This window comes from Sus scrofa, chromosome 18 (genome assembly GCF_000003025.6).
Source record: "Sus scrofa isolate TJ Tabasco breed Duroc chromosome 18, Sscrofa11.1, whole genome shotgun sequence".
Taxonomy (NCBI): Eukaryota; Metazoa; Chordata; class Mammalia; order Artiodactyla; family Suidae; genus Sus; species Sus scrofa.
In genome coordinates, this window is record NC_010460.4 from 37655787 (window position 1) to 37669567 (window position 13781).

Here is a 13781-nt window from a genome sequence, read left to right on the forward strand (position 1 = left end):
GATTATCTGACTCCTATTACGGATAATCCAAAGGCACTTTTGTGTTTGATTTCAGAATGCATTAAAGCTTTCCCAATTTCAGGAAGTTCCCATCGTGGCTCAGCAGTTAACGAATCTGAGGAACCATGAGGTTGCAGGTTCGATCCCTGGCCTCGCTCAGGAGGTTAGGATCTGGCGTTGCCATGAGCTGTGGTATAGGTCCTGTGGTATAGGTCGCAGACGCGGCTCAGATCCCGAGTTGCTATGGCTCTGGTGTAGGCAGGTGGCTACAGCTCCGATTCAACCCCTAGCTTGGGAACCTCCATGTGCATCGGGAAGCGGCCCAAGAAATGGTAAAAAGACAAGAAAAAAAGCTTTCCCAACTTCAAAAGCCTTATACCAAAGCGCTGATGGATGTACACTCTTTTCGATTCATTAATTTGTTTAAATTTACCATCAGGTGACTTGAGTTAGGAGTGTATTCTCTAGTCATGGAGGAAAGTGACTTTGTGTGAAGAAGTGTTTTTCCATGATACAATGAAACTTCAGATTCAAAAACTTGGCCAATTAGCTCAAACTAATTAGCTGACTTACTCCAACCATGTATCCTGCTGCCCCACCTTTTATTTTTCCTCTCCCCAGTTGAACCTTTTCCTTCCCAAGGCAACACTGCTCACAGCCACCGAAGGGAAAAAAAAAGACAGGAATCTTGTTTCTTCAAACTCAACCACAAAGTTAGTACGAAAGACTCATCAGCTCCCTTTTGTGTTTATGTTCACCTTTTATATTATAAAGGTAATGGAAAGGGAAAAATTTGAGGGATAAAAACAATTTATCATTACCCCCTGCTATAATTAGAGAAGAAAAACAGAGAACAGGGTTTTCATTTTTATAGCTAAGGAAACTGAAGGCTAAGGGAATTAAATGGGAACACCCAATCACAAAGCAGAAGTGGAACCTTCCAGCTAATCCAGAACATATGTTTCTTGCTATTTATCAGTCTTGGCAGAGCTAGACTAGCACCATTTTAGATTCACTAAGCAAATTTCTCTGGTTGGTAGCCTCCTTCCTTCCAGCTGTTTCTGGCACATCAGGAAGGAAAACTTAACCAACATTTTTTTTTCTTTTTTGTCTTTTTAGGGCTACACCTGCAGCATATAGAAGTTTCCAGGCTAGGGAACATTGGAGCTGCATCTGCAACCTACACCACAGCCACGGCAAGGCCAGATCCAGCTGCGTCTGTGACCTACACCACAGCTCACGGCAACACCGGATCCTTAACCCACCGAGCGAGGCCAGGGATTGAACCCGAATCCTCACGGATACGAATCGAGTTCATTACCACTGAGCCACAACAGGAACTCCTGAATCAACTTTAATTTCAATTTCTACCTCTATTTTTTATAGAGGTTAGAAGTAATTAAAAGGCATTAGGGACAGAAGTTATTTGGGGGAGTCCCGGGAAATTTTCTTTAAACCACATTTCTGTAAGTGTGGCTGTGACAAAAGTGGGCTATAGGATTCAAGATAGAATAAACCTGAAGAGATCTAACTTTAATCTAACTAGACTAGTAGTTAAGAGCCCAGCCCCAAAATTAAACAGTGCAGACATTCTAAGCCAATGAACTAGCTGCCATAATAGTCTATCAGGTACTAAAGGTATGATAGTAAAATATGGACACATTTACATTAAAGGAAAAGATCAGTAGGTAAACTACTGCCTTCAAGTTAAAAATTTATAAAAATACTTTCCCAAGAATATCTAGTGCCACCTGCTGGAGTTACATGGGGAAAAAGCTTCAAAGTCTGACAGTTACCTTGGCCACTCGGGCTTTCTGTACAGTCTAGCTCTTCTTTCTTTACCCTTTGCCAGCAAATGCAAACTGATTTGGGATAACCTTTATACAGTTCAAATTCTTGCTTCTCAAAGAAAACCAAGGCTATTAGATTTTCCCTACTTCTTGCACCACACCCAAAATCTGAGTGTTCCACACAGGAGTATTTTTCTCCTCTGATATTGGAAAAAGTCTAATTCTGTATAAGATCAACCCCATGAGCCGTGGCTTGGGTCTCATCTGTTCTCACTCTCATGACCTCATTCCATGTGTTCGTCCTTAACCCTAGCGCAGGTTCCCCACTGCTTCTACCTCCAACCTTCTGGGCCCTATGAGAAGCTACCCATTTGAAGTTAGATATGCTCGAGTCTCTCCAATCTTAATAAAATGTCAACAAACTCCTTCTTCCACCCTACTCAGCTCTCCCAGGGCCACACGCTCTTCACCCCTTTGGAGCCAAACTTTGTTTCACAGAGTTGCTACGCTCCCATTCTTCATCCTCCGCTCCCTTTATAACCATCTAAGATCTAGCTTCTCCTCTCTCCAAAACAAGGACAGCCTCATAAACAAGCTCAGCGTCTGGAACAGATTCTTCTGTAACTGGACCGCTCCCTCTTTCATTGTCTTCCCAGGCAACCATGACCTGAAATTCTCCATCACCGCCCCCCCCACCGGGTGCTCTCCCTTGAGAGCTCTCTCCTATGGTGTAAATGTCAGCGTTCTCTTCTGGTTCTGCTTCACTCAACACCATTCAATTACTGTCTCTGCTGCAGATTTCCAAATCTTCATCCCATCTAAAATGCCCATCTTGAGCTCCAAACTCAAACCTTGAAACATGTCTCTAGGCATCTAAAACTCAAGTTCTTTAAAACTTAACTCATTAAAACTTTCTATCTTGAGTGGGAATCAACTGACAAGGGGCACGAGGGAACTATCTGGGGTAATATTCTGTATCTTAATGGAAATTTGGGTTGCATAGCTGTATGCCTATGTCAAAGCTCAGGGGATGTACACATAAGATTCAGGGGAACACGCTAATGTGTTACGCTATACTTTGAAATTCTTCCCCCCAAAATATGATATTTTCAGGATTGGCTAGAAGGATGGCTAGGTAACATACACAATAAAGCAAAGATAGTGAAAAATGTTGAGGGCAAAAATCTAGATGCTGGATTAATGGGTGTTCACTGTAAAATTCTATCAACATTACTCTATGTTTGCAATTTTCCACACTAACATTTGGGGGGAAAACACTTTTTACCACCTCACGCACCTCACAGACACTCGCTTCTCCCCAAGGTCCCTTATCTCAGACCATCACTGCCACCCCACAAGTTGTGCAAGGCAGGCATGTAGGTGACATCCTTGCTTCTGCTTCTCCGCCCTTACAGCCAAACCACTAGGGTCTGCTGCCCCTCCTCCCCCATCTCTCCACAGTGGGTCCTTCTCGTGACCTTGACTGCTGGTCCCCACTGCTTCTCACATGCAGTCTCCTCACTAGTCTTCTTCAGGGCTGTCACTCCCCAGCCTATTTCTTTGTGTCAGTCAGGACGACTTTCCTAAACCCCCAATTTGATATTATTTCCCTGCTTAAAATCCTTAAAAGAGGACCCCACTAGCTTCAGGATGAAGCTCAAATTCTTTAAAAGGGAGTTCCCATTGTGACTCAGTGGAAACAAATTTGACTAGCATCCATGAGGATGTGGGTTCAATCCCTGGCCTTGCTCAGTGGGTTAAGGAGCCGGCGTTGCCATGAATGGTGCAGGTTGCAGACACGGCTCCAATCTGGTGTTGCTGTGGCTGTGGTATGGGCTGGCGGCTACAGCTCTGATTCGACCCCTAGCCTGGGAACCTCTATATGCCAGGGGTGAGGCCCTAAAAAAAAAAAAAAAAAAAATCTTTAAAAGGCCCTCTAACACTTGGCTCCATTTCCCCCAACCACATTCCTCCTCAATCACTCCCCTCACTGCCCCTCCTCTACACACACACTCAAATCATAAGCTCTAGCTACCCTGGAGTATCTGCCACTATCTAAACCTGTCATCCTTTTCTCTGATACGGGTGAAAGTACATGCTTTTCCCTTTATCTGGAGTACTTCTCCCTCTTCTTTCCCTCTGGCTAATGTATTCAGCTAGCAGTTTACGAGCAGCTTTCTTTAGGCCGTCCCCACCCCTACTAGAACCTGCTGTGCCACCATTTACACCCAGGCACTCTCTATGCCTTCTCCTGCTACAGTGCTGTATTGTATGTGCCTGTTCACTTGCATTTCTCCCTATTAAACTAAAAGTTCCTGATTGGAGGGATTATTTTTTTGACCTATTATATTCTAATACCAGCACAATGATTGGCATACATAGTGGACAGGCAACAAATCTTTACTAACTTAACACTTTGACATATAGACTTTCATTCCTATGAGAAACTAAGTCTATACATCACAAAATGGAAAAAAGAAAATATAGATTCCGAGATATTACTTACTAGAAAACCTCTTTCTTCAACACTTGAATTCACTTGACACTTTATTTTTAAATATATATGACCTTCCAAAGGAGATAGAAAGGGTACCTGTGAAGAAAGAGAGTAAATTACTTTTAAGACAGTTTCAAAGTGAGATTTCTTCTTGATAAAACATGTATAAATCGTGAATAGAGAATGTTATGCCTTGAAAACAGCATTTTCTAAAGCTGGAATATAAAATAGGTGGCCCCAAAGCCATGGTTCCTTAGCAACAAATACTTTTGAAGAATAAATTCACTCAAGGTAGAGCTTAATTGAAAACAGAACCCTAAGTCCCAAGTTAATGTGATAAAGAAAATACAGATTTGAGAAGAGAATATATATGTTTATCCATTCTCTATCAACAGAATATACTTGAAAGAGGATAGAATAAACTAGCTGGTAAATTAATACAATATAATTTTATTCAGCAATAAAGAACTGTGAATTGCAGAATGGAAAAGTTGATCCTCAAATTCATACGGAATTGCAAGAGACCCCAGATAACCAAAACAATCTTGAAAAAGAAAATTAAAGTTGAAGGAATCAAACTTCCCAATTTCACATTGATCCAAAGCTCCAGTAATCAGAACAGTGCAGTACTGGAATAAGGATAGACATATAGACCACAGGAATAAAACTGAGAGTCCAGAAATAAACCCGTACATATATGCCAGATTGACTTTCAACAGGGTACCACGACCATTCAATGAGGAAAGAGCAATGTTTTCAACAAATGGTGCTGGGGAAACTGGATAGCTACACGCAAGAGTGATACTGGAGCCCTACTTCATATCACATATAAAAATTAACTCAAAATGGATCAATAACCTAAATATGACAGCTAAAACCATACAACTCTTAGAAGAAAAACAGAGGAGTAAATCTTCAACAATCATGGATTTGGCAGTGGATTCTAAGATATAATACCCAAAGCATGAGCAACAAAAGAAAAAAAATAGATAAACTTTATCAAAATGAAAAACTTTTCAGTATGATATTTGGATATAAGTCTTTGAAGGTTAAATTAGTTCATTAATCCAATTAATGAAATTGGTCCTAATCTAATATGACCTGTGTCCTTATAAAATGAGAAGACTTGGACATACACATACAGAGAAAAGACTAGTGAAGACACCTAAGCAGGACAGCTAACGAGAGAGGGTTTAGGAAAAACAAACCCTATCCCTTGATCTAGGACTTCTGGCCTCCAGAAAAGTGGAAAAAATAAATTTCTGTTGTTTAGGCAAAAACAACAACAATAACAAAACCCCAAAAATTAGTCATTAGGAAAATGCAAATGAAAACCACAGTGAGGTACTACTTGATACCCACTATGAGGACTATAATCAAAAGTATGGAAAATAACAAGCATTAGCAAGGATGTGGAGAAACTGGAGCCACATTACTGACAGGAATGTCAAATGGTTCAGGCACTATGAAGAACAGTTTGGTGATTTCTCAAAAAGTTAAATGGCATTAACATATGACCCCACAATTCCTCTCCTAGATACATACTGCCCAAGACTGAAAACAGGTATTCAAACAGGTACATATACACCCAGGTTTATAGCGGCATTATTCACAAAAGCCAAAAAGAAATTGACCAAATATCCATCAACAGATGAGTGACAAAGTGTAGTCTATAATATAATGGAACAGTATTCAGCCATAGAAAGTAATTGGATACTGATAGATGCCACATCATATGCATATACATACACACCTATGTACACACAGACACATATGTACACACACACATACACACAAATTTACTCCCAAAGAACAAATTATCTAAGTAATGATTACCTAGTAGATTATACACAGCTTAAAAACAAAGTTGTCCTATAATATATAATATAGAACTAATACATTTTGTGGTGATAATTTTCATCAAATGTCTGTGCCACTTTACTTCCAGGCGGATCTCCAATAATAAGGGCCTTATATCCAATTCAAGCCTGCATTCCAGAGAGGGTAGAAAACTGCAAACATAGACCTACATGGAAAACCAATGTTGAAACCTATCTGAGGAAGATCTGTTTAAGTTCAATATCAAGAAGGTCTGGAATGTCCTAAATCCATACCAGATGTCATTACTGTCATGATATAATGAATCTTCAGTCCCAACCATGGCTGATTTGCCAGCTAAAGAGACACACACAAAAGCATGCCAAAATTTTGACCATTAAGTCTACTCCAGAATGCTAGAGGGACACACAGGAAGGAGTTCTACTTCCATTACATGCTCAGAGCTCCACTTGCAGTTAGGATGTGAAAGGGCCCAAAGACCACCATTTCCTCTGTAAAAATAGGAAAACATTGGATAAACTAAGAAAATCTTATTTTTCTTAAGCTTATAAAGAGTTGTGGAAGGAAAAAAAAAAAAAGTTAATGGGCCAAATTCCAGTAAGGAATGTGCTCATTTTGGGTGAGCCAAATTAGGGAGGTCATTTCACTCCCTGGGAACAAAGACTGACAGGAGCATGCTGGCCCCTGGCAAAGAATTTTGCAGGGAAAAGGAAAAATGAGTTAAGCCTTTAACAGCTGGGTGAAGGCTGTCATCTAGCTAGATGAGCATCTCAAGGAGCCCAGGGACAAGCTAGCCCACCCTACCTGCCAATCTTCCCCACCCCCCAGAATTTTCCTGAATAAATGCTAATGTCACAGGCCAGAGGCAGGTCTGGAGAAGAGAAAGAAATCTTGCAGACTTTCAGAACTTAGATCTCAAAGTTCCACTGAAAGAAGGGGCCTAACCTCAATCTTAAGGCATTTAAAACAAGAGTTGAACCCAACTAACTAAAGCCCCATTTCAGCTCTGTTTCTTATTGTACTGAGAGAGTGTGTCATTACATCTACTTCAATCTCTACTTCTCTCTCTCTCTTTTTTTTAATGGCTGCACCCATGGCATATGGAATTTCCTGGGCCAGGGATTGAATCTGAGCCGCATCTGCAACCTACGCCGCACTCGTGGCAATGCTGGACACTTTAACCCACTGTGCCAGGCTGGGGAATCAAACCTGCACCTCTGCAACAACCCAAGCCACTGCAGTCAGATGCTTAACCTACTGTGCCACAGAAGGAACTCCTCTACTGCTCTTTTATAATGTAACAAACATCTAGTCTATAGTCATAAATCAGTCATCTAGTCTAGCAAAAGTCCTAAGACATGAAAAGCAAGAAAGGGTGGCCTTTAAAACAAAACAAATTCTATCAATAGCAGATCCACAGATGACCTAGATGTTAGAATTACAAAACAAGGACATTTACAATTTGTTAAAGAATTTAGAGGAAAAGAGGGACAAAAATGGGCAAGAAGAGGGAGACTTCTGACAGAGAAATGGAAGCTCTAAAAATAAAAAAATCTCGAAATTTTAGAATTAAAAAAAAAAAAGCTTAAACTGAATAATTTGGAGCTCTCATTGTGACTCAGTGGGTTAAGAACCCAATATAGTATCCATGAGGATGTGTGTTCGATTACTGGCTTTGCTCAGTGGGTTAATGATCCAGCATTGCCACAAGCTGTGGCATAGGTTGCAGAGGCAGCTCAGATCCAGGGTTGCTGTGGCTGTGATGTAGGCCTGCAGCTGCAGCTCTGATTCAACCTGTAGTCCAGGAACTTCCATATTCCACGGGTGTGACCATAAAAAGGAAAAAAAAAAGAATAATTCATTGGATGGGTTTAGCAGGAAACTGGGGGCACAATGGAGAAAAAGATAAATGAACTTAAAAGACTGGTAAATAGAAATTGTCTGAAAATGAAAAAAGAATTAAATAAAAAACAAAAAGAATGCCATAGACCTGTAGGCACACAGTCAACAGTCCAATATACATTTAAGTGGAGTCCTAGAAAGAGAAAGAACAGGGTAGAAGAAATACTTGATGAGATAATGGCTGAAAAATTGCAGGTGCAGCCCTATAAAGACAAAAGACAAAAAAATAAAAAATAAAAATAAAAAGTAACAACAATGCATTGGGGTTTATTAAAAGAGTAGAAGTAAAATATAATGGAGTGGGCAAATGGAATTATACTATTGCACAGTTCTAACTACTATAAGATACATGAAGTAGAGTAACTGTATTCCAAGATAGACTGTCATAGTAATAGGTTAAGGATGCATGTTGAAATCCTTAGCAATAACTGAAAAAGAATACAGGGAGGTATAGCTAAAAGCCAGAAGAAAATATAAAAATGATCAACAAAACACTCAATTAGTTTAGAGGTAGCCAAGAAAAGAAAAACAAATGGACAAAGAACAGATGAGACAACTAAAAAACAAAGAACAAAATGGTAGATCGAGGTCTGTGAACTTTTGTGTAAATGCCCAGACAATATTTTAGACTTTGCAGACCATATGATCTCTTCACAACTATTCAATCTGCCATTGTAGCATTGAAAGCACCCATAGACAATACATAAACAAATTGGTATGACTGTTTCAAATACTTTAGTTACAAAAACAGGCTGCTGAACTTTAGTTAACAATGATATATCAATGTTAGTTCATTAACTGTGATAGAAGTACCATACTAAAGTAAGATGCTAGTTAAAAAACAAAACAGAAACAAAAAGACAGGTCAAGAGCCAGATTTAGCCTGTTAGCTAGAAGTATGCCTATTTTGTGGTGGACTAAACCCATATTAGTACTGCATTAAATATAAATGTACTAAACACTCCAATGAAAAGACAAAAGACTGTTAAGCTGAATAATGAAATATGACCATAAAATGTTTCTAAGACACAAATATGACATATATGGACACAGAATAAAGAATGGAAAAAAATATAGCATACAAGCACTAAACTAAGAAATCCAATGTGACTACTAATAACAGAAAAGTAGACTTTAAGATAATAATGATTACCAGAGGTTAAAGTGTTAAAAATTCATCAAGATATACTAATCATAATGTTTATGCACCTAATAGCATAGCTGTAAAATACATGAAGTATAAACTGACAAAATAAAAATTAAGTGCCCAAACTGAGACTGTATTGCTCTTACTAGTTGGAAGTTTGAGAGATTGATATTTTCTTCCAACTAAAATCATGATTTATATGTAGCATGAAAATGTTTTAATTTTTTATTATAGTTGGTTTATAATGTTCTGTCAATTTCTGCTGTACAGCAAAATGACCCAGTTTTTTATACACACACACACATTTATATATATATTCTTTTTCTCATATTATCTTCTATCATGCTCCATCACAAGTGATTGGATATAGTTCCCTGTGCTACACAGCAAGGCATGAAAACATTTACGTAAGAAATATTTTTAACACAACATTGTGAATCAACTATAATTTAATTAAAAAAATTTTTTTAAATAAATCATTCTTAGCAGAATATTAATACTTAGTGAAGAGACCTCATGTCAAAAGTAACTTCTGGGAGTTCCCGTCATGGCTCAGTGATTAATGAATCCGAACCATGAGGTTGCAGGTTTGATCACTGGCCTTGCTCAGTGGGTTGAGGATCCGGTATTGCTGTGAGCTGTGGTGTAGGTTGCAGACATGGCCTCGGATCCCGTGTTGCTGTGGCACTGGTGTAGGCCGGCGGCTACAGCTCGGATTTGACCCCTAGCCTGGGAACCTCCATATGCCGTGAGAGCGGCTCAAGAAATGGCAAAAAAGACAATAAATAAATAAATAAATAAATAAATAAATAAAGTAACTTTTGGAGTTCCCTTTGTGGCTCAGTGAAAACGAATCTGACTAACATCCATGAGAACACAGGTTCAATCCCTGGCCTCACTCAGTGGGTTAAGGATACAGTGTTGACAAGTGCCAGGGTGGAGGTGGCAGATGGGGCTTGGATCTGGCATCGCTGTGGCTGTGGTGTAGGCCAGCGGCTAGAGCTCCAATTGGACCCCTAGCCTGGGAAACTCCATATGCCACGGACGCAGCCCTAAAAAGACAAAAAAAATAAAGTATATGTGATACTTTAAAATGATTTTGAATTTGAATTAAACATTACAAATATAAGGAAAAATTCAACTGAATAAAATGGTAAAATCCATATATTTAAAGTGGTATTATACTTGGGTTTATTTTGTTTTGTTTTTGCTTGTTTAGGCTTTTTTTTTACACCACAGCTCATGGCAATGCCAGATCCTTAACCCACTGAGCGAGGCCAGGGATTGAACCCACAACCCAAGTCAGATTTGTTTCCGCTGCACCATGATGGGAACTCCTTTACTTGTTAATAATTATACCAAGCCAACAGACATTATACAGGACAGCTTTGGATACACCAGAACACCTAGTCACTCTTCCTACAACTTCAAATTTCTACAGTGCTAATCAGTTGTTTTACTTCGTAGTTGTTTGCCCTAATACTATTTAAATTAACATCTCTATTTCCCGGAATATATAAATATCTATGAGTTTTCCTTAAGACAGAGGATGAGCTGTGGGATACCCTTCTCCCTAAGTATGATAAAATCTACGATTATTTTGGATTCTGTATTCAAAGAAAGGACTTGAGAGTGTGTCTCACTGAGATTCATACTTTAAATTCCAGGATGCCAGATACCTATAACCTCAAATAAGAAGGCAATCTGCTATTAGCGGTATCCCAGATTGTAAAACAAATGGTCTGGGTTAACCTCAAAAGAAACTGCATTCTGAAGGGGGTCTCAGAGACAACCCCGTGACGTTCATTACTGGTCAAGGCACCAATAAATAAGCAAACATTCCCTTACACAGACAGTCTCTGGTAGGATATGGGAGACTTGTCTACTCAAAATTAATCAAGTAGTACAGGAGGTCCTCCATTTTCCCCACCAATTTAAACATCTAAACTTAACCATCTTAAATATTCTCCTACATCTCCTACTACAAGATATTAGAACTAATATTTGCTCCTTTCACCACTCAAAAAAGCACATTTGGGACAAATTTTATGTTTAATTTATATTGTATTTGACTCAGAAAGAGACTTTACATATTAGAAACAATTAAAATGAGTGATTTGATTTTATAGCCAGATCATGTGGTTAGATATTTAAGTTATAATTTTAAAAAATTATTAAGAGAATGGATATTTCATGTTTTTTTTTTGTTTGTTTGTTTTTTGCTTTTTTAGGCTATCCCCACCCCCCACAGCATATGGAAGTTCCCAGGCTAGGGGTTGATCAAGCTATAGCTGCCAGCCTACACCACAGCCACAGCAATACAAGATCCGAGCTGCATTTGCAACCTATACCACAGCTCACAACGCCCGGATCGCCTAGCCACCGAGCCAAGTGAGGCCAAGGATCAAACCCGAATCCTCATGGACACTACTGGGATTTGTTTCTGCTGCACCACAACGGGAACTCCCGTAATTTATTCTTAATTTGTCTGACATGTAAAATTAAAATGGTAGCAAAAAAATTTTATAGAGCCATCAGTCTATATGTAACATACATCATTGAAATGTCTTTCATTTTAGAGATTAATGAACTCTTCTTACATACATAGAAATTGGCTCTGTGACAACACTGAGTAAGGAATACACTTCACAGAACCTAGTTCCTTATGTTTACCTAATCTGCACATCTTGTTTTAAGAATTTAAAATTAAAATAAAAAATACTATCCAGCATTTTGCAAATTAGCATTTCTATATACTCACAAAATGTTTGCAATTGATCTACACAAGGATATTAAAAATCCTAAAAAAACCTTCTAAAATGTGATTAGTTTTAGTATAATTTTAGTGTTAAATGGAATCTTAAAGTTAACAATAAACAAATCATCATCTACATAGCAACATATCTATTAGCCAATTAAGACCATAAACATTTTCTACTTTCACTTAAAACATCACCAATAGTTCTTTCAATAGATAGGAGTTCAACAATACTGAATAAACTTTATTTTTAGACACAGTTATTAATTTGGCATTCTGGCACCCAGAAAATCAATGTGGAAGTAACTGTAGAATTTTAAAGAATTATAATATGAAGGGAAGAAAATAGGACAAAAGCCCAAATACCAAACATGCATGAGAAAAACTAGAGAACTTTTAAAGAAAGCTTTAAAGGATTATGAAAGTAAAGAAAAAGATGTCCATCTACAAAAGTCTTAAGAAAGAATATTTACATAATCCCCATAATTATCCAAAATAACCAAGAGGACAAGAGAGTTGTTAATAAAACAAATACGTAAGGGCCAAAAATTAAGTACTGATTTTTAAGCTCATTAGTTTCAAGCAAAGAAAATACGGCAACCTTTTCCTGGAACATATAGCCCAGTAGCTCTCGCTCTTTTAGATCATAATTTATCTAAAACAAACAAAATAAAAGACAAAGAGAAAAAAAAAAAAAGACCCAGAATCACTCAATTTGTTAAAACTAACTGAATTACTAAATTAAAAGTTACATAAATCTTTTTAAACATCTCTATATTCTGACTACAGAAATCTCTTATAATATTTTAAAATACTCTGTAATACAGCAAGAACCAATCTAGGAGCAAAGTTTGCATCTACTTATCTTACTACTTTGAATTATCTTTTTGGCTTTTAAAAGTTTAGTCACATTACAGTATGGTGAAAAAGCACTCAATAGTGATATTACACAGATCTGAACTCTGAAGATCAGTTTCAAATAAGCAAGAAACTACATTTAAAACTGTAAGCTTAGGAGTTCCCGTCATGGCACAGTGGAAACGAATCTGACTAGGAACCATGAGGTTGCAGGTTCGATCCCTGGCCTTGCTCAGTGGGTTAAGGATCCGGCGTTGCCGTGAGCTGTGGTGTAGGTCATAGATGCAGCTCAGATCTGGCGTTGCTGTGACTCTGGTGTAGGCCGGCAGCTACAGCTCTGATTAGACCCCTAGCCTGGGAACCTCCATGTGCCATGGGTGCAGCCCTAAAAAGACAAAAGGCAAAAAACAAAACAAAAACAAAAACACTGTAAGCTTAATACCTACATGTAAAAGCAATACTTCTTTAGTCACAACTGACGTTTAGAATAAACCAGTATATGCTGCTTTGAAGACTTAACTCAAGATAAAGGGAGAAATACTTTTAACATCAAAACATATATTATGCAGATAAACCTATGTCTAATTAAAATGTACAATTCTAAGAACATACATATTCAGCCAAAGATTTCAAATACTTGAAAATACTGGAGCATTTCCATTGACCTAATTTTTCTATAAACAAATAAACAAATTTGTATTACCTTGTCCAGAGCAAATTTAGTGTTTCCTACTGAGGATAATGACAGTGTGTAAGATCCAACAAGGGCAAAGCTGCTGGTACGCACAGCATTAAGACTGGCCATAACTAAAGAAAAAGGAAATGAAGTTTAATTCCGAGTGACTTCAGTAAGTATACATTACAGTTCCTCACCCTACCCTATTAGAATGAAATTGAACTGCTTCATTTTCCTCCATCTCTAAATATAGGAGCGGGCAGGGGAAAATAAAATGTCAACATACATCTCAATGAAAGCAAACTGTAAAGTAT

At 38.1% G+C, this 13781-nt stretch overlaps 1 protein-coding gene across 7 annotated transcripts in view; it reads right to left on the minus strand.

Annotated features, from left to right (window-relative positions):
• The window catches only part of ANLN (anillin actin binding protein), a 62988-nt gene that overhangs the window by 7835 nt on the left and 41372 nt on the right, over positions 1-13781 (minus strand). For 4 of the 7 annotated variants that reach the window (XM_021078546.1, XM_021078544.1, XM_021078547.1 and 1 more), the window contains 2 exons: positions 13495-13598; positions 4297-4383 (listed from right to left, as the gene is read on the minus strand). In XM_021078546.1, coding sequence (XP_020934205.1) covers positions 4297-4383; positions 13495-13598 — 191 coding nt within the window. Of the gene's footprint in view, positions 1-4296; positions 4384-12534; positions 12589-13494; positions 13599-13781 lie in introns of all 7 variants that reach the window. The other 3 variants (XM_021078543.1, XM_021078540.1, XM_021078542.1) reach the window with 1 other exon arrangement.